General features: G+C 39.6%; 2 protein-coding genes across 4 annotated transcripts in view; one reads left to right on the top strand and one right to left on the bottom strand.

Moving 5' to 3' along the window:
- The window catches only part of pik3r5 (phosphoinositide-3-kinase, regulatory subunit 5), a 30,238-nt gene extending 9,325 nt beyond the window's left edge, over positions 1 to 20,913 (top strand). The window contains exons 2-18 of one of the 3 annotated variants that reach the window (XM_054780511.1): positions 1,582 to 1,694; positions 5,513 to 5,628; positions 5,712 to 5,780; positions 7,362 to 7,500; positions 8,312 to 8,381; positions 8,591 to 8,765; positions 10,976 to 11,144; positions 11,244 to 11,312; positions 12,929 to 13,605; positions 14,604 to 14,732; positions 14,815 to 14,946; positions 15,024 to 15,117; positions 16,029 to 16,105; positions 17,975 to 18,068; positions 19,388 to 19,470; positions 19,609 to 19,724; positions 19,841 to 20,913. In XM_054780511.1, coding sequence (XP_054636486.1) covers positions 1,595 to 1,694; positions 5,513 to 5,628; positions 5,712 to 5,780; positions 7,362 to 7,500; positions 8,312 to 8,381; positions 8,591 to 8,765; positions 10,976 to 11,144; positions 11,244 to 11,312; positions 12,929 to 13,605; positions 14,604 to 14,732; positions 14,815 to 14,946; positions 15,024 to 15,117; positions 16,029 to 16,105; positions 17,975 to 18,068; positions 19,388 to 19,470; positions 19,609 to 19,724; positions 19,841 to 19,991 — 2,460 coding nt within the window. In that variant the 5' untranslated portion in view covers positions 1,582 to 1,594 and the 3' untranslated portion in view covers positions 19,992 to 20,913. Of the gene's footprint in view, positions 1 to 1,581; positions 1,695 to 5,512; positions 5,629 to 5,711; positions 5,781 to 7,361; positions 7,501 to 8,311; positions 8,382 to 8,590; positions 8,766 to 10,975; positions 11,145 to 11,243; positions 11,313 to 12,928; positions 13,606 to 14,603; positions 14,733 to 14,814; positions 14,947 to 15,023; positions 15,118 to 16,028; positions 16,106 to 17,974; positions 18,083 to 19,387; positions 19,471 to 19,608; positions 19,725 to 19,840 lie in introns of those variants that run through there. The other 2 variants (XM_054780512.1, XR_008570797.1) reach the window with 2 other exon arrangements.
- Positions 1 to 20,975, bottom strand: part of ntn1a (netrin 1a) — a 115,739-nt gene that overhangs the window by 77,399 nt on the left and 17,365 nt on the right. The window lies entirely within an intron of this gene.

Here is a 20,975-nt window from a genome sequence, read left to right on the forward strand (position 1 = left end):
GACTAGTACAACAACTGAGACATATTTTTTGCAATAATTTTCATAGAAAATCAAGGCGTACGAAAACCAAGAGATAACCCTATATAGTAGTTTATCAGGTCAGGTAGAACTTTTTTCTGGGGGATTTTTTTTTTTTTTACTCTTTTCACTCAAGGGAAACTTCCAGAACTGTCTAACTGTGGTCTGTTTGCTCACCACATTCTGAAACCAATCTGGTCAGAGAGTTCTTTAACCATCCTCTGCAAACTTTACAGGTAGGGTTAAGAAGAGTTTGCGTCCACGTTGTTTAGCATTGCTGAAAAGGCAACTCAAGTTACTTGTGTCGCAAACAGAGAAGTACCCAGCTGTTCTTATATTCAAAAATAGAACATGTTCAAGAAGCAATATCCCCTTTACAATAAAGGAAGTACTGTATCTGTTATGCTCAAATGTGATGAGTCCCTGTGTACATAGTACATGTTGTGTTTCCATGGAAAATTCCAATGTGAATACTGCAATCGTGCCTTTGCAATGATAACTAAAATAGTGGCTAAGATTGACATCCACTGACTGCAGATGCCTGAATTTTGTCATTAAAACATTCATAAAAAAGTTTGGGAAACATAGAGTAGTTTGGATGGCACACAACCGCAAACTATACCCACAATAATAAACAGTGACTTTATAATACAACTATGATATTTGATAAGAATGATGCAAATGATAAAGTGACGTATGGTCATGGTGACTGAGTTCATTTGTTCTTCAAAGCAAGCTCAGAAATGCACAATAATTCCTTTGTATACACAAGACAAGTGGTTTATTGATTTTGTTGGGTTAGTCTCAAGCCAGGCAAAGAAGCTGTACTATTCAGTTTGTTCGGAAACTTACTATGTTTTGTTTTTGCTCTCAATGTGGTTGTAGGGTGGTGTCATCATCATAAAGGTTGGGTGAGACAAAATGTATCACTCAACACTTTGAAGCAACTGAAGGGATGTCCCTGTTTGGTCATTATGCACACAGATTTCCACAAAGAACAGAAGTGAAACCGCTAGTTACACCTGGCAGTCAAATGGATTGATTTGTCTTGACTGTAGTTTCATACATGCTACTTGTACATCCGCCTCTTTGTGCGGTAAGGCTGCAAAAACACATCTGTTCTGTTTGTGATCATAAACTCAATTAATACAAATTAAAAACCCACACATTTACATACATATAATTTAAAATATACCTTAAATTTGTGTATATTTTCTTAAAAAATAAAACATATTTATATATTAAATGAGAATTTTGAAACATCACCGTACACAAGAGTGTGGCCAGACACTGCTGATTCACGACAAAATAAGTCCATAGTGATGTTTTTCTGCATGTGACTTTTTAGGAACTATGGCAACAAAACAGCACGACAAGCATCATAGCGTCAAGTAAAAAAAAAAAAAAAACATCCTCTTTTTCATTCTTTAACAGTCAATATGTTTTTAATGCTTTATGTGTTGTGTGAGTGTTTCATGTAAGGAAGTACATATTCCGCAGAAGAGATGAATGGGAAGGCAGTTGTTTACTTATCATCTTCTGATATTTAATCATCCTCCACAGAATCTGAGGCAACATGCAGCACACCTCCTGCACTGAGGACAGGATTCAGCATGCTCTGGACAGGTGTCTGGATGGGCTCCGGCAAAGCCCCACAGCAACACACCGCTGGGATGGTAAGACTCACCTTGTTTTTTTGAATTCCTTTTATACCATGAGTGCATGAAAAATTAGGCTTAGAACAAAATCTGAGTCATTTGAGATCACCGATGTCTAGGGTTGGGCGTTGTTTCATTTTGAGCATTTCTGGTTCTGATTCGTCGTTTCGATTTCAGTTCCTTACAATTCTCAAATTCGATGCTTTTAAGAGGCAGCGTCATACAAATTTGCATGGTTTAGATGAAGGTTCTTTTTAGATGAAATGTCTGAACTTCTCAAGAATTGTTTCATGATATGAACTTTTTATCAATTTAACTATTAATTTGTAGGTCACAACCAGTCGCACGGACTCCTATGGCCGGTCTACATACAGAAAACACAAGAAACGCACGTAGGGCGCGCGTGTGATGTGCTAATTTTTTAGCTGTAGACTGGCCGCAGACCGGCTGCAGAGGTTCTTTGTCATGTCAAACAAACACTACAGGCACGTATGTTTTTTTCAGGTTGCAAGATATACTTTGTATGTCTTTGTGCATCGTCCGTATGGCCAATGTGTGTCTTTCGTATGTTTTGCTGATGTCAGGTTTGGGCAAAATGTAAATTTTTCTATACGTCGCGGACTCAGTGTGTGCGCTACACATGCACTCCACACACGTAATTGGTGCAGCCAACGCACGTTCAGATATTTCATACATCCTCCATGCGTGTCGAGTAAGTTGGTCGTGCGTTGCCTGTATGGCGAGAGTGCATCAATTGCATTCGGGTTATAAAGCGTAGGTCACAACCGGATGTACAATTTCTTGGCTGTGTGATTTTTGGCGTTCCCCAAATCGCTGCTTTTTTTTTGCTTGTGGAGAACGTAGTCGTGGGGACCATGAAGGAGTAAGATCGCCGCACACCCGACGTACAACCTTTAAGTCGACCGTGCGTACCGTGCACGAAAGCTGAGGCTGTCGCTTCATTCGTACAGCCAACGCACGTAAGTTGTAAGACCACCGTCTGTCAAACTTGCAGTAAAAGCACTGACCTTGCGTTTCATGCGGGCTATGTATGAAGGTTGCAAGAACTACATGCGAGCTGTACATTGTGCGTACCAACGACGTAAGATCCATACTGGAATCATGATGATGGCATGATGGTTTTGCACATCGGCGAGACCTATGCCACTTCCTCCACTTGCAGTTTTTTACGACAGCGATTCTGCGACATCACGTGCCGTGATATATATATATTTTTTTCGATTTATGTACATAAATGGTCAATAAACATACGTAATATGTGTAATACATATATTGGGGGTTCTTTTCTTCAATTACGCTTACATCATTCATGTAGATCATCGTGCAAAGTGCTTTGCATGATGATATTGTGTTGCAAATGTTGCACTGAGCCGACCACTCTTTTGTGTAATGTTAAGCCAAACTTTTTAGCCGCTTCTCCTTTGCTGATCCTCACCGACTTCTTTTTCGTTGGTATTGGTGGCTAAGTGGGCATCAAAACTAATACTCCTGGCCATTGAAATAAAAACATTGAACGATCCCGGGAGAATTGCAATGTTGGTCTCGGTTCCCAATGATGCTCTACCCTACCAATGGCACATGTGAAGTACAATATACCTGTTAAGTGCCCCCTGGTGGCAAGGAGGTTGAAGGTGTTGCATCAACCCCGCCTCGGAAACGTACCTGCCACTTTACCTCATAATATTAGGGTGTGTATGTAAAAATAAAGAATATTGGTGGGGGGGGGGTTTCCATGACAAAATTATTTTGAAAATGATTGAATAATTATAATAATGCAAATTATATATTTTTTCACTATTCAAGTAGTCGTGTAATTGTAAGTGTAAGTCAGAACGATGATTAGGAGGTTGACATTAAGATAATGGATGGTGTCCTTAAACAGGCTATGAAACCAGAAGCTATTTTCTGGATGTTGAAGAAAAAATATGTAAAAGTTGAATGCAAAAACACAAAATATATTTGCGGCAATTTGTCTCAAGAGCACCAAGGTGATGTGAACGAGTGTATAATATCCATCTGTTGCCATCATAAAATATATATATTGACTGTTTGTTGTGGCATTTTAACTGTCATAGAGATGTACAAAATAATGTAAAAATAAGCTAAATTGCCACTCCCCAGTGCTGGCAGCACTCATGCAGCCCCAAACAATGAGGCTACCCCCATCATACTTGACTGTAGGAAAGACCCAATGATCTTGGCACTCACTTGTGTTGGCAGATATTTAGACAATAATGACTGTGTGTTGACTTACCATTGTAAATCTACACTGCTACAATATGCAAAACCAAGAAGGGGGAGTGAGATAAAAAACATTTGGAACTTGTAATTTAAACAAAAAAAACCCAAACTGAAATAGGTTGTTTATCACCTGATCAAAAGTTTAAGACCACAGGCTATTAAAGGCAAAATCTGCTCAAAATGTTCATTTTCTGTCAGGCATTGACACTGTCATGCCCTCCTGATGGCGAAAGCTAAGAAGCTTTCTCTTTTTGAACGTGGTCGGATTGTGGAGCTGCATAAGCAAGGCCTCTCGCAGCGTGCCATTGCAGCTCAGGTTGGGAGCAGTAAGACAGTCATTCTACATTTTTTGAAAGATCATGAGAATTATGGAACAAAAACGTCAAGTGGTAGACCCAAAAAAAAATCACACCTGCGCTGAGCCGAAGTGGTCTGGGGTGCTTTTTCATTCAGTGGAACACTGGATCTTCAGGTGGTGCGGGGTTGTCAAACGGCGGCTGCTTACGTGCAGATGTTGCAGCGGGCATCCCTCATGACTGAGGGCCCTCGTCTGTGTGGTAACAGCTGGGTTTTTCAACAGGACAACACTGCAGCTCACAATGCTCGCTTGACCAAGGACTTCTTCAGGGAGAATAACATCACTCTTTTGGACCATCCTGCATGTTCCCCTCATTTAAATCCCACAGAGAACATTTGGGGATGGATGGCAAGGGAAGTTTATAAAAATGGCCATCAGTTCCAGACAGTTGATGCCCTTTGTGAAGCCATCTTCACCACTTGGAACAATGATCCCACTAGCCTCCTGGAAACACTCGCATCAAGCATGCCCAACCACATTTTTGAAGTGATTAACAAGAACGGCGGAGCTACTCATTACTGAGTCCTACTGGGAACATTTTTTGTTCTGGTTTGGAGAGTTTTTTGTTATTTGTTGAGCGATGGTCTTAAACTTTTGATCAGCTGATAAACAGCCTATTTCAGTTTAATTGTTGTTTTCAATAAATGACTTTTTCAAAGTGCTTTTTGTCTCACTCCCCCTTCTTGTTTTTGCATATTGTAGCTCTTCCTAAAACCTCATTAAGAACCAAATGTTCAAAACGCAAATTGTAGCAATTTTTCAACTGGTTTTAAGGTTTTGATCAGGAGTGTATTATAGATGATTCTAGATTATTATAGATATATTAAGGGCCAGCTCATTTAACATTGCAAGTGGCTGACCTGGCGGTGAATTTAGCTGGTACTGTCAGTGGGGGGTAGAGGAAGTTGTGTGGCACGACGACAGAGAGGAAGTGGTGGCACTGACAGAAGTGTGTGAGTGAGCGTCACGATGAAAGAGCTACTGTAGCAGAGGTGTGTAAAGACTCTGGTGTCCTGAAGCTGAACCCATGACTGCATTTTAAAATGAAGGTCTTTTGGGAGTCATACTTGTGTGCACAACAGTCACATTTCACTCGCCAACAGACATCCACTTCTTGGACCTAAATGAAATGAAGCTTCTGCTACATAGACCTCTTTTAATCTCCTCTCGAGGGCGTCATCACTATTAATATACAATAATTCTATGTACTTTCCAGTGCTGATGTGCTCAGCGGGTCAGTCAATGAACCGCTGGAGCTTGGAGGAGCTGGTCAAGAGGGACCCGGAGAACTTCATCATCCTCTTGCAGCAAATCTTGAGAAAGACTCAAGAGGTGAGATGAAACACACACACACACACACACACACACACACGTATGGATGGATGAACATTGATTGTGACTGTCATTGCGTACAGGTGCAGGAAAGGTGCCAGTATGAGCTGGTGGCTCCACTTGCCATCATGTTCACCTCCACGCTCCTGCAGGTACAAATCCTATTGTCACTTTCATGTTCATTTAATTATATAATTATAGCATAATGAGCTTTGATTAAGGCTGTATATATGTTGCAAATGAACACATACAGTATTTTATGTGAACCATATACCGTCATTTCCAGTGACATAAGACATAAGACGCTACTTTTTCCTTAAACTTTGAACCCTGCGACTTATACAGCCGTGCGGCTAATTTATGGCTAAGTTGTAATATTGTAACATCTCTTTTACTTCAGAACTACTACTCATTGGTTAATTAATAATTGTCGCGAGTCAGTGAGGAAACGTTAGCTCGTTCATTGGCAAGAACCAATCATGAGCTGTCAGTGCACTCACGAGCTTATCAACCCATTGGAAATTGCAGGAGGTCATTAAAACAAACAAACAATCTGACTCATGGTGTCATCTTACAAAAAACACTTAAGTCATGTGTGTGAATGGTTGGTGGTCTCTATGTGCCCTGCGATTGGCTGGCGACCAGTCCAGAGTGTACCCTACCTCTCACCCAAAGTCAGCTGGGATAGGCTCCAGCACACCCCAGTGACCATAGGGAGGACAAGCGGCATAGAAAATGGATGGATGGATTATTATTATTATTATAATAATTTACACTCCTGATCAAAATTTTAAGACCAGTTGAAAAATTGCATGAATTTATATTATGCACTGTTGGACCTTAAGGAGGTTCTAAGTAGATCTTCAAAATGCAAAAAGAAGAAATGGGAGCGAGACAAAAAAAATTCTGAGTGAGCACTATACTGTATTGCACACATTGAAATAGACTGTTTATCAGCTGATCAAAAGTTTAAGACAATAGCTAAAGAAAAACCCGAAACCTCTCTAAAATAAAAATCAAATATTCAAAAAAGGACTCAGTAATGAGTAGCTGTGCCATGTGGTGAAGATGTCTTCATGGAGGACATGCACTGTCTGGAACTGTTGTCCATTTTTGTAAACTTCCCTTGCCATCTATCCCCAAATGTTCTTATGGATCAGGGGAACACGCAGGATGGTCCATAAGATTGACGTTATTCCTCTGGAAGAAGTCCTTTGTCAGGCGGGCACTGGGAACTGCAGCATTGTCCTGTTGAAAAAAACAGTAATTACCACACAGACGAGGGCCTTCAGTCATGAGCGATGCCCCCTGCAACATCTCCACATCACCATTTGCCATTTGACGCCCCTGCACAACTTGAAGCTCCGTTGTTCCAACGAAAGTATCCCAGATCATGATGATGCCCCCTCCACTTTCTTCCACCTTTCATTGTCCCATGTTTGGTACTCTCGTGTAAATTCCAAACAGGTGATTTTGTGGCGTTGAAGGAGACGAGGCCTTTGAAGATGTTTTTTTTTCTTAAAACCCTTCTCTCACAGATGCTGTCTGATGGTTATTGGACATGCACTCAGCACCAGTACAAATGTGTCACATCATTTTGCCTGACCCTGTATTTCTGATAGAACCTTCAAACTGAAACATGTTCCACACCACCATTCACTCACCGCACTGACCCCTACAAGTTCTAAACCAAATCCCACTAAGATGGATCACCTTGGTTTAAATGCTTTCAGACGCCATATTGTCCTCCAGAGATGGAGCTTCTAGAGAAAGCTATCAAAGTATTCCGCCGCTTCCTCACCTGGCCTGAGCCCTACTGCAGTGTGTGTCGAAACCTCCTCTCTACACTCCAGCAGGAGATCAAGGCTCCAGGTTTGTACTGTACTTTGATTACTTACAGTGGATTTTATTTGTTTTTTAATGTAATCTGTAGAAAACAATCTTATTAGATGTTGAAAGTAGGGGTCACTCACATGAAAATTGCCCCAGTGGCATTCCCTGGATTTAAAAAAAAAAATTCAGCCCCTGAAGATGGTTTAACTTAGCAACGTGTAATTCAATAAGCAGGTCTAACATGAGTCTCAAAAAACATGCCTGAAATTTCACAGGAAAACAGTGATTTTGCTTTCAACGATCCATTTTAGGGTTATTTAGTGTGTACTCAGACTCATCCATACGTGCTGCGGTGGACTTTGACACCTTTCCCCCTCTCTTTCCTGGCCGCTGGCGGCCTGCACTCGTACTGAGCATTCGTGCTACAGCCTGTTTGCTTGTCCGGTCACTTCTATTCTGCTGTGTTGCTGCAATTTCCCTGACTTTATAGATTATTTTCAGTTATATTTTGAGCCATTGTGATTATTTCTTGTTTGCAAGGTGGCGGCTGTCATTCATTACTTTCAAGAGAAGCAATCGCATTAATTAAATGACGCTCGTGCAAGCGAGCATGCTGTGGGTTTGACTTTTGAATTATTTGGGGCCCTTGTATTTTATTTCTATTATGAAATGTGTCGGTTATCATTAAGAACCTGCAAGGAGCGATCTCATTACTCATTCTATTCAAATATACCAACCAACAAGTGATTGTGTTGTGCTGCTTTAATAGCTTTTGATTTCTAGAAAGAAAATGCTAACATTCAGGTTACACTGAATATATTACACCATTTTTTAAATATCTTTTTCAAAGGGATTTCCTTTCAGAGACTGGTGAGAGAAGAACAGGATTTGGATTCCACCAGTCAGTCTACCAGAACAATGTATGTCCATGTTATCCTATTACTTCCATATACATTGACATCGTGTTTTATCATTGCCTTGATGGTCATCAGATTCTGCTTTTTGCTGCTTTAATGACACCAACCCCTTAAAGTTACTCAAAAGCATGTGACACAAAGTTATACTGACTCATTATGTTATGATCGTAAAACAAACCCTGTATTCACTTCCACCGACGCCATCTTTGCAGGACGGTGCTGCTGATGAATCCAAGCGAGTTACCCTCTGAATTCCTCTCAGTGGCCGAGCAGCTCTGTTGCATTCAGCACTCAGAGAAAGAAACCTACATCACCCTGATCAAACACACCTTCCAGTCCACGCTTGGTACCAAGTACCCAGTCTGCACTATCCATGCAGCCCTGCAGGTGTGTTGGCAGATGTGCAGGGAAAGTCCTGAAAGCCACTTAAATTATATGAGGGAGTGTTGATTGGTGTTTAAAATGCCTTTGTGGTAAAGGAGTCCCACAGGTTCTGTATATAGGAAAGTGTGGTCCACAGGCACATCCCCCAGTGAGCTATGAGTAATTTAGTCACTGAATTTTGCACCACCACCTCAAACCTTTAAATTCTGTACTGTCCAGGGTATATTTGAGCCAGTAAAAGTGTGACAAACACAAAAAAAAATACAGTATGGAGATTATCTGTGTTAATTTTCCTGTCATATTATTCTTCTTCTTATTATTATAGTATTATAATGATCTTATTCTACATTTGGACTATATTTTCCTTGGAATCTTAGTTCAATTTCCAAGTCATTTGACTTTCAAACTAAAAGGTCCAAGGGTCCACTGTTTATGGATATTTAAGTGTTTTTATTGCTTGGTTTGAGAAATACTGATGTAGCCTGTTCTTTGAATTTCTCTATGGGGAGTAATGCACAGTAATTCGCTTAATACTGACCTACAGTAATCTGGACTTCACAATGCTTGGAAATGCTTTGTATTCTTACTGTATATAGGAAATGAATGATAGTGCCGTAACCCTTACTGCATGGACATTCTGAAATAGCGTATTGACCCAAATATCCTAGAAAACATTCTGAAAAACATGTGTTGTTTTATATTTGCTATCTAGACATTTATATGTACAACCAAAAAGGTTGGTGCCAAATGACAAGTCAGAGCTTTTCTTCCTGTCACTCACACACGTTGGTGATCAATGACGGCAAGTCATAAAACAGAGTTATGATACCCTCTTTATTGCAATCTATCAGTTCACTGATATTGAAAACGGGATTTTTAAAAAAAGGTACATTTTGTCTTTGAGTTTGTATTAAACGATCATAACACATTTTGAAAAAGAGGTCATATATTCAGGGTTATAAGCAGAGGTGCAAGCAAGGCAGTGTTTTGCAAGTCTGAATTCTTTAATCTCAAGTCAATCTCAAGTAAAGACATGCAAGTCCAAGTCAAGTCACCCCGTATCTTCTGTGATATAAAACTGTAGGCAGTGTAACAAATAATAATTCCTTTGAGGTTGTTCCGCTATTATCGTACAATATAACAGGTCCCTCTGATTGCTAATAGATAAGCAAATTGTCCCAGGTCCTTTCCAATAGCAGCTAACCATTTAGAGGGGGAGCAGTCATTAAGCAGAGGTTCTGGTGTCTCAGGCAACCAATATTCTGGTTGTGCGTGGTCTGGATGCAGTGTGGCTGCCTCTGCACAACTAAGGCTGTGACTACCTGGGTGAGTTCCCCTCACCCCTGACTCAGAGGTCTCATCCCTCAGCGGGGGAGATTTAACCCTTTAAACGGAGTAGTCAGGTAGGGAGGTGCGCCTACACGAGGGAGTAAGGGTCTTGCACCACCTAGATAACTAGGGTTTAAACACAAGTCAAGACAAGACAGACGGAGTCAAGCCCGAAGTCATAGGCTTTAAATTTTCAAGTCCTTACAAGTTTAGTGTCTCCCAAATTAAATGTCATTTTAACAATGTCACAATCTATTAAATTGGACAAATACAATGAATGCATTGTGTAAGACCAGTGTAACAAGGCTTAGAGAAGAAAATAGAGTGCTGACATAGCATTCAGGATTTATGTAATCCACACATTTGTTGTTTGTTCTTAAACCTGATTGGGCATTACTAGATGCATTCAGTGAGGCAGATTCAAAGTGAAAATATGTTGTCTTGCTGGAAGTTACATAATAACGATCATGTTAGTTGAATGAGGACACATTTTACTCAACACACTCAGTCAAGTATTTTCTTAGTCATCAGACTAAAGTCAGAGTCAAGTCCTGAGTCATTGATGTCAAAGTCTTTGTTGATATTGTCAAGTCGATCGCAAAGTCATCAAAATTTTGACTGAGTCTAAGTCGCGTGTCTCGAGTCCACACCTCTGGTTATTAGGTAGGCATATTTGCCATGGAGTTATTTAGTTTTTTGGAAGATGTCAACAGGTGCGTAATCATAAGTTTTGCATAAGTGTAATGCTGGAAAATGTCCATTTGAAACATAATATCATGCTAGTCTATTTGCAAAACTTCCTTTTGTATAAAAACAAACTTCTCTAAATAGATCATCTCTGTAATTCCATTTACATTTAACCCTGTATGAATGAACCTTTGCAGGCAAAAAGTGTGGATGAACTAGGGGAGATCTTCGCTGTGGTCAGTGGCGTCTCAGAGACAGCTGCAGCCATGACTGATCCTCGGAAGGGACGCAGTCACATGATCCAAGAACTGGAAACACTAAGGGAAAGACTAAGCATCTCTTCTGCCAACAGAAGAAATTCGGATGGTACACTGACTTATTTTTAGATAGTGGGCAAGTGTTTTGCATTATATACAGCATATGAATTGCCAATTTTCCTGATTTGATCCATGTTTGCCTTTTCAGGAATGCTCCAGACGCTACCAATCCCTACAGCCAGGTGTCACATGTTTCAATGGGAAAAAGACAATTTTGGTAAAGTGTTTTGTATTAAATTGAATGTTTCAAAATCCATCTGTTATTACAACTCAACCTCAGAATTCTAAAAGAGCTATTTGGATTTCAAATCCCTTTTCACCCATAAGAAAGAGCGGGTATATTAATCCAATCCGAGGGTCCACCTTTGCCATCATAAAACTTTTAGAAAGAGGTAATGGTTAAGTATCATGTTTGTTTAGTTAATTGTCATCTAAGGGCAAAAATAACTAAAATTAAAGCTGCGAGCAATGTTAAATGGACCCTCGCCCCTTCAGTCAACTTTTTTTCTGTCATTTCCTGTTGCCTGCTGGTTAGCACTATGAGGAATTGAGGAAGCGATCAATGCATAGATACAGGGTGTCATCGTCATCATACGTGCCAATTGTGATGAAGGTCTGACCATGTGGAGCAGATTTAAAGTTTAGCGCCATGGCCTACCCACATCCTATGACTCAGGCTAAATGCTTTGCATTTTGTTATCATCCATCTGTCTAATATCTGCGTTTTGATTTGGGCTCATTAGGTCTTAGTCCCTAAAAGGAGCTTGTCAAATTACGACCCCTGATTTTAGCCTAAAATGTTCGATCCAAACTAAAACGGCCAACTTCCTGTTTGTTCTGCGCATGGGTTCCCGAGACTTCTTTGTCAATGCTGTTATGACAGACTTCTCTCACCAAATTTGGTGACAAATGGTGACAAATTATAGCGAGCGCTATTAAGTGAGTTTTGGGGGTTTGCATTCAGGACGCCCAATATGCCATATTTTTCACAGAGCCTGATGCAGTTTGCGCTTGCAAACTTTGGTGAGTTTTAAGGCACCCAAAATTGTGGTTCAAATTTTGTGGCCTTATGTCAAAGCTAATTAATCATACTGTTTGAGGTTGAATATGGCCTATTATTAGTAAAATAAAATGCATATATAAGTACTTTTAAAAAAATGTTCCCCCTAGAATTATTCATTTTCAAGCATAAAATGGCTAAATTAGCTAAAATACAAATATATATTTCTTTTGCAGCTGTAATTCATTCAACTCTGAACACCATACATCACTTCCTGTCTTTCACACATCCGGAAGGAACACATTTCTAGCAACACACATGAGCGAGAGTCTTATTTATGTCTTAAATAGCTTTTTTTCTCTGATTTTGTATATTATATTGGGTAATATAAGTGTAAAGGTGACTATATGGGTGTTATTTCCTGTCTAGACGGCTCTAATAATGTTAAAACTCGAATTTCGAACGTCGGAAACAGGTTTTCTATGCTCTAAATCCGAAATGTTTGATTTATAAAGAAGGAATCCGACTTGCGGAAAGTCACTTATCGTGGTCGGGTGATAAACCTCGATAGACGAGGGATTGCTTTAGTTCCAATGGAGCCTTTGCACCACTTTGGCTGTGTCTTTGGACCTTAATAAAGTATCTGTTGACTTAAAAACAATAAATTGTGTTATGGAAAACAATTTAATTTTAGGTGGAACAATACATATAAAAAATACATTAAATAATGAAAAGAACAAAGAATAAATAAAGTAAGGAATAAAATATAAAACCCTAATCTCGGTTTGTTTGTTGATTACCTATGTGACTAATATCAATTTTGATAACCATAGATGTCCTAAATACCCTTCTGGAGGATGAGCCTGACACCATGGCCACAAGCGGACGCACAAAGGAGGATGAGGACGAGGTGGACATAGAGGACGATGAGGGACATGACACCTTGTCCCTAGCATCAGAGTCTTACGCTCCCTCGTTCAACTCCGGAGTCGACAGTGACTTTTTTGAAGACTCGGATGACTCCATAAGCTCGCCAAAGTCTGCCAGGTCTCCTGCTAGGCTGAGCCAGCATTTGTACCGACTTCTCCGGAAGCCAAAGAGGTCGTTGTACCGTGCTAAAAGTTTAGGAAACACAGAGACCAAAGACTATTTGGTGGTGCGAGAGATTCGCTCCAACTCGCTCCCACACCATGTGCAGTTACGTAGTCCCGAGCCCTTCTCGGCTCCACAGAATCAGACTGTCAGACAAGTGTGCTTCAGGAGGAGGCCTATCCTGAGCACTGATGAGGACAGTATGAATACTACGCTGAGGGTGGTGGTGTTTGGGGCCGATCATGTCGCTGGCAAGGTGGCGCGGGCCTACAATAGCCTGAGACAAAAGGAGAGCGCATGTCCACGTCTCACCAGGGTCTTCAAGCTTCAGTTCTACTTTGTGCCAGTCAAGCGGGATTCAGTAGCAGGACAAACTGGTCTGAGCTCTCAGAGTCCAAAAGGAACGAGCCCGTCGAATGTAAGTAGAACACAAACATTCCATGACTGTATGCTTCTGAAAGACATACACAGTGCTACCCTTACCAGTAATAATGTAAGTCAAAGAGCTGACCAATCAGGCTCTTTTGAGGAGATCATGGTGACATCTACAAACGTGGACCTTCTGCATTATGGTTAGCACGTTGGGTTTGAATCTGGGTTCTGACCTCTGTATATAGTAAGAACATCCAGGTTAAGTTCATTTGATAATCTAAATAGGTAGGTAGAACATGAATTAATGGATGAATCTTTAAATGCCAAAGGTCTTCAACTACAAACTTGAAAAGAAAGGCAGCCTCTGAAGAATATGCTAAAAGATTAAATGCTAATAGCTGCTAATGCATTCTTAGAATGCTGGGCGACCTCAGATTTCTTTGACTTTGGAAACATTTTTTCCCATATGAAGTCATGTAAATAGTCAACAGTCCAATCCATTCCAGGGTCAAACGTGACTGAATTCTCTGGCTTGTATGCGCTGTAGGAGCTTTTTTAAAAACATCCTCTGCCATGTCATTGGTGTGTCGAGAAACACTGTTGTTTCATGAAGGCATGGGCTGTATCATTTTTCTGGCTTAATCCTTAAAAAAATGTTAAAAAATGCTTAAAAAAAAGAAACGGGCTTTATTTTTCAACTGTACATATACTAGAAAAATGCATTATTTAATCACAGCACCATGTAAGAAGCCCAGCTCTCATTTAGCACACAATACAAATTAGATCTTCAAAATTAAACACTCTTAATGCACAATATAATCATTAAACTTACTTGTTTGTTCATGTAATGCACACAGAACAGTGAACAACTTTGTGTCTGTCTCCTTTCTTTCTACACTGTGCTCCTTGCACTCTGCAGGGTCTGTTCACATAATAAAGGGTTTAAGCGCACTGTGTAACTCTGATTGTTAGGCTTTCAGACACCAGTATAGTCACACTATTTTAAATTTTTATTCACATACCCCCTTGGTGTTTTTGCGTTAGCAGGATATTAGCCTTACTGGAACAGAAGACAGCACGAATGACATCGCCCATCTCCTTGGGATGTTGGATCCTTGGTACAAAAGAAACACTCTCAGCCTCCTGAACTTACCCGCCAATGTCGTCTGTCAGGTACAGGCAACTTCTAACCAGCCTGACCCAGTGCAGCACTCCAGTTATAGGCCAGTGATTAAGTTGTTGTATGCTTCCATAGCAAACCTCAAAGACAGAGTCAGAGTCATATGACAGTTCATATGAACAGCGTCTGCCTATTCTCGCCGACTTGGTTCTGTACTATTGTCGTTACGCTGCACGACCAGCTCTGATCCAGCTCTACCAAGCTGAGGTTTGAAACAAACACACATGCTCACAGTCTAATAAGGATGCATTCTGGCTATTTTAATCACTATCATCCTTTTGTAGTTGATGTTAGCCAGCGGGGAGAGGAGGACGGAGGTGTTTGTCCATTCCCTTGAGTTGGGTCACACTGCAGGAACCCGGGCCATCAAGGCTATGGGTGAGCATCACCAAGTTCAAAATACATGTGCTATCACTCCCATTCTGTGTTATACTTGATCACTTTTTCTGATATTAACATTTGTCGATAAGAGCATGTAGAAAAAAGCGTTGCTGGGCCGTGCAGCAGCAATCAATGGTGGAAGCTGCCTGTAAATGTAGCGCTCAGCCAAATGTAACAAATGCAAATGTAACAATACGTATCTAATAACATGACTAAAGCATACAACAAATAATTGAATACAGCATACTCACTAGATATGGTGGTTATTTATAGACAATATCCACCCTCCTTTCTGGATCACGACAGGCTATTTGTCAAACAACCAATCAGAGTGCGGAAATATGCTGACGTTATTGTGACGTTAATACAATTTTAGGGAACAAGTGCTAAAATTCATCAGTGCTTCATAGTGTTTAGGTCAGCAGAGAAGGCCATGCTAGCCTTGACGGAACACCACTGTACAAAAGGAAGGATGCAGGAGCTGCTTTGATATTTCTCACATTTTGTTTATTCAAACCACTAAAACCAAGCCAATGTAGTATTGGAATTAGTGTTTTTTTTATAATGTGCAATGTTTATTTTTATTTTAACAATAAAAAACAAGTTGCGGGCCACAAATTGTCACAAATTGACATTGGACACCCCTGCAAGAGCGATACAGCTCACAAATCCATATCCTGATTGAGTTCTATTTTTCTAGTTTGGTTTGTCACCACAACTCACACTTCCGATTTAGAATTGTCTTGCAGAAGTAAAAATAGCTCCATTTAACAAGTTACTGCGGAAATGATTTTTGTTTTATTTCACAAGTTGCCATCAATACCTCAATGTTACTTTGATGTAAATTGTGGTATTATTAACACACAACATGTCACTGCTGTTTAACTGAATGTATTTATCTCCTATAGGCACTGCGAGCAAACGGTTTGGTATCGATGGTGACCGAGAAGCTGTGCCTCTGCAACTTGATGTCATGTATAACAGGGTAAAATTTGCTTTTATACTATAACACATTAAAATGTGCCATTTTCATTGTCACATATGCAAAACAGTATCATTATTTTATATACATTACCATAAATTCCAGTTTATAAACCGTACCATTGTATAAGCCGCACCCACTAAATTTAGAGGAAAAAACAGATTTGTTCATATAAGCCACACCGGTGTATAAGCCGCAGGTGTGCACGTCATGAAATGGGATATTTAGTGCACAGAAAGATGTTACACAGAAAATTTTTTAAACTAACTCTCAACCCTTAATAAAATACCATTTTTCCCAAACAGTGCTTGCCAAACAGTGGTGCAACATGGCTATTTAACCAGTGCAAAACAATCTCATCCATATTTGTGATGTCATCTGGTCCCATGGAATTCTCGGCTATCTTTGAGTGTTTATCCGGAAGTAACTGTTGTCTCGTAGTTGGAAGGGAGTTGTTGACACAAAGTCGTGCGTGCCCTGATGGACAGTTCTTTGCGTCTCATAAATCAGAGACGCCACGACAGTCCACCGATAAAATCTTTAATCTTCTTTTCGGTGGCAATTGCTTTGGCTTTTAGTTGGATCTCCACAGCGGAAACACCTCAGCTATCTGCTCGCTCTGTACTTATCCAATCTCCAAGCACGTCTTCTAGTTCAGGCCATCTGCTTTTTTTTACCTCTGAAAGCTTTTACTGTCTTTTTGCTTTGCGTCAGCTTTTATGTTGACGTCTCCAACATCTCACCATACAGTACATTCATTTATGCTAAGCTTATGCGAAGCAGCCCTGTTTCCTACTCTGACAGGCAAATCGATCGTATTTAACTTGAAATCGGCATCATATGCGTTTAGTCGCGTGTTTTCCATGATCGAATAGTGTGACTACCGGGTTGCCACTGCGCATGTGCAGAACGCGTCTGCATCCAGGCACCGCGTCTACATTCCGGTATACAGTAGTAGGTGGCGGTATGCACCTAAGCGTTGCCTGCAACCAGCCATAAACAGAAAGATTAATAATAAGAACTCGTCTACATCCGGACCGCATCTACTTTCCGTTACAGTAGGTGGTGGTATGCACCCAAACGTTGGTTGCGACCCACCATAAACAAAAAGAAGAGGACCGTGTTTACGTCCGGGCGTGAGATGGATATATAACAACCTTATTCATCTCCAAGAGAACAACATGGCGTTTTATGCCTTGTTTTATATGCTTTATTATATCTGTATTTCTGTTTATTTATGTATAGTATACGTGAGTGGATATGACGTGTACGCTTGTGGCACCACGTACACGCAGTAAGTTTTACGTAGGGTCACTTGGGGAATTGCTGGATATTACACACTATTTCTGACGGAGTTATCGCTCTGGACTTCATAAGAACCACGGTACAGTGGCACCTTTGTGGCCACCTGTGAGTCATCATAGTGAGTGGAGCCCCCGTCGGATGCAGGTATGTGTCAACAGCGTGATAGCTGCACAATTTCCAATACGTCCAACAATAGTTTTCATCCAACATAACAGGCTTTGCAATCTTGGCGGTATATTTATGGTGTTTATTGAATAATCCAAATCCGACAATGTTTTACATTTTATTTTAGTATAAATTGTGCTTGCTGTTGCTCACTGTAAACTGCAGCGTGTGCATACCTATACATTATAGCTGCACCCATGTATAAGACGCAGGGTTCAAAGTTTGAGAAAAAAGTAGCGGCTTATACACCGGAATTTACGGTAGTATATACTGTATGCCAAACACAAGTGTCCACACTTTTAGAAGTAACTGTAGTAAGCAGAGGTTATTTTCTTTATGTTGTCATTTCATTTCATTTTCACTTTCCAAATAATAACAGCTTGTTGTTGTTGTTGTGCTCAGGTTGTGATTAGTGGGAGAAGACAATGGAAAAGAGAAACTAAATTGTGCACTTCCGTGACCTTAACCAAAGCCTGCAGGAACCCTGAGGAGTTAGGTAGGTGCTATGCAGTAAATGTGTTTAAAGTTAACATTTTTACACAATTTGATCATTTGTGGCCAAAGAAGCACACCTGGTAACTAATAAAAATGAACACTACACAACATATCCAGTGTAAGGCGGTAGAGCGTGATAGAGTGTGATTACTCTGAGCAAAGTAATAATTAATTAAACGCTTTGCAATCAAAATCAAATAAAAAAAACTATATTTTGCCACAAAACAAATACTTTGCGACAAAAACAGAATATTTTCTGCAAAAAGCAAAAAATATTCCTACAAAACTTTTAGGGAACATTATTTTCATTAAAAATAAAAATATTTTTAAAAGGATGTCCAAAACATAAGAGCTTTTTTATTTTTTTTTTTTTGCAATTATAATTTATTTTAAGAATGGGCTAAAACAGATATTATATACACTACCTGTCAAAACATTTTAGAACACCCCAATTTTTCAAGTTATTTATTGAAATTCAAGTCTTTCAAGTCCAACGAATAGCTTGAAATGGTAGAAAGGTAAGTGGTGAAGTGCCAAATTAAAAAAAAAAGGTAAGGATACCCAAAACTGACAAATAATATGTATTTCAGAATTTTACCGAAAGGTCTGTTTCAGGGACCACAAAATGGGTCAACAATTTAAAGCTGTTCTGCAGAAATGGAGGTTGATCAAGCCTTGGCAGTTGGTACAACTAATTCCTACAGATGTTCCAAGTTCTGGAGCACTTACTACCTCCTCTGTCTGCATAAAAACAGTGTTCGGAACACACTGTGGTACTATACCCTCATGAACATCAGTTGAACAGCATTGTACTGGAGAAAGTAATTTTTTTGCTACAAAAATGGCCAAAAAAAAGGGAATTAAGGGGGACAGACCATCTTATCACTTAAAAATGTAGATTTTTCCTCCAGAAAAAATGTATATGTATATATATATATACAGTATATACTGTATATATGCACTTAAATAAATTATGAATACATTATTAATTAATATGATGATTATTATTAATATAATACATATTCATAATAATAAATATGAAATTTAATTTAATTTAAGCTTTTTTTGCAAGACAATATTGCAAATATAATTTTTCATGGCCAATCATAATTTAAAAGTCATAATTCAATATAAATAACTATACATTTAGAATACATACTGTATATAAAAATAAGAATATAATAATATGATACTTTTTTCAATTCTTGTAATGTACAAAATCATTTTGGTGGTTAAATTTTTTCCATTTTAAGGTATTTAAATGAGTGTTGAATATCTAAAAATATTGTAATTGTGTGCGTATGTTTGTATTCTTGGCAGACTCACAGTTAGAGTGCTTGCAGCTCAGCATGACAGAGGTTCTGAAGAGGCAGAGTGGGAAAAGCAAGAAAGGCTACAACATGGTGAGTTTTTGTGCCCTATGATGACAGTTTTATTCCCCCTAAGCTATAAAACCCACAGGGGCAAAAAGCCACCACACAGGAAAGATCTCCCCTTCACTAAATCTGAGTCACATCTCTGTGTCCTGTCTCTTTTTGTAGCAGCTGAGCCTGACAGAGGTGAAGGTGGACAAGGTGCAGATCAGCGGGGCTGCAGACACAACCTTTGCCGTATGTCTGGACCAAGATGAGAAAAAGATAATGCAAAGTGTCATTAGGTAAGAAGGACACACAGGATATGGCTGTTTGCAGATAACAACTAAAAGAAAAGAAGGCACACTGCATGGACACAAGTATTACAAATGATGCCTTTCTCTCTCTTTGTGCTGTCCAGGTGTGACATCTCTGTGTGCTCCAAACCTGATAGCTCCTCAGACTGGAGGCAGAGACGTGCCGAGATGTCAGCCCAAATTCAGCCTCTGCATCCGACGTTCTGCACCCTTCTCTGTCTGCCCATAGTCACCTTCAGTGGAGCTCTACCTTAAGCCTTGTCTCCTCTGCTTTGAAAGGAATGGACTGTAGCTGTCCACTGCTCACACTACTCACAAGAAGATTGAGATATTACGGGATATATTGTGAGACCAAGACACCACCTAATATCTGATCACCGGTGCCTCGCCATTGCGAGACGGCAAACAGGATGTTCTCTGAGTTGCAGGATGTCCATCAGCAGTAAATATTATTGTGCAAGTGCAGTGAAATTTCACCCAAAATGTGAATATTCCTAGCTGGTTGTGAGTAATGTATATAAATTAATTTATGCAATTAATGCATAAAACAGAGCTCTGAGCTCTCTTGCCATCCAGCAACAAATCAGCATAGATAAAAGTGGTGAACAGTGGCTATGCACCTGAATGAACGAGGTGTGGTGAACATACACATATCTGAAAGTGGACACTATGGAAACAATGTGAAGTTAATATAGTGATCAGTGCTACATGCACCTGTTGTATCTTTTGTTGACAAGTGTGAGTGTTGACAAAACTCAACAAAATGAGGCCATTGGCTGTATATATGTGTATGAGCAACAGAGGGCGCTCTTGTCATGCGGCAATGGTGATAGTTTTTGTTATGGTTTTATGCTGTAAATACAACTTTTTATTATTTTTTTTCATATTACGTCAGAAGTGGGAGATAGATAGATAGATAGATAGATAGATAGATAGATAGATAGATAGATAGATAGATAGATAGACTTAAACCCATTGGTGCACTTTCTATAAGACTAAAATAGTTTTTGCTTGTTAATGAAAATGTTTTGCACTCCATAAAATCCTCCAGGAATGAGAAACTAAAACAACTGTTGAAATTATTCGAGGACAAATACGCAAGGTACTCAATGGAGAGGGAAACCTCTTTTAGAATTATTTGTGAAGAATCCACATAATTAATACTCAAAGGTCATGTATTATGTCCATATATATACATTTATATATATATATATATATATATATATATATATATATATA

This window comes from Dunckerocampus dactyliophorus, chromosome 6 (genome assembly GCF_027744805.1).
Source record: "Dunckerocampus dactyliophorus isolate RoL2022-P2 chromosome 6, RoL_Ddac_1.1, whole genome shotgun sequence".
NCBI lineage: Eukaryota > Metazoa > Chordata > Actinopteri > Syngnathiformes > Syngnathidae > Dunckerocampus > Dunckerocampus dactyliophorus.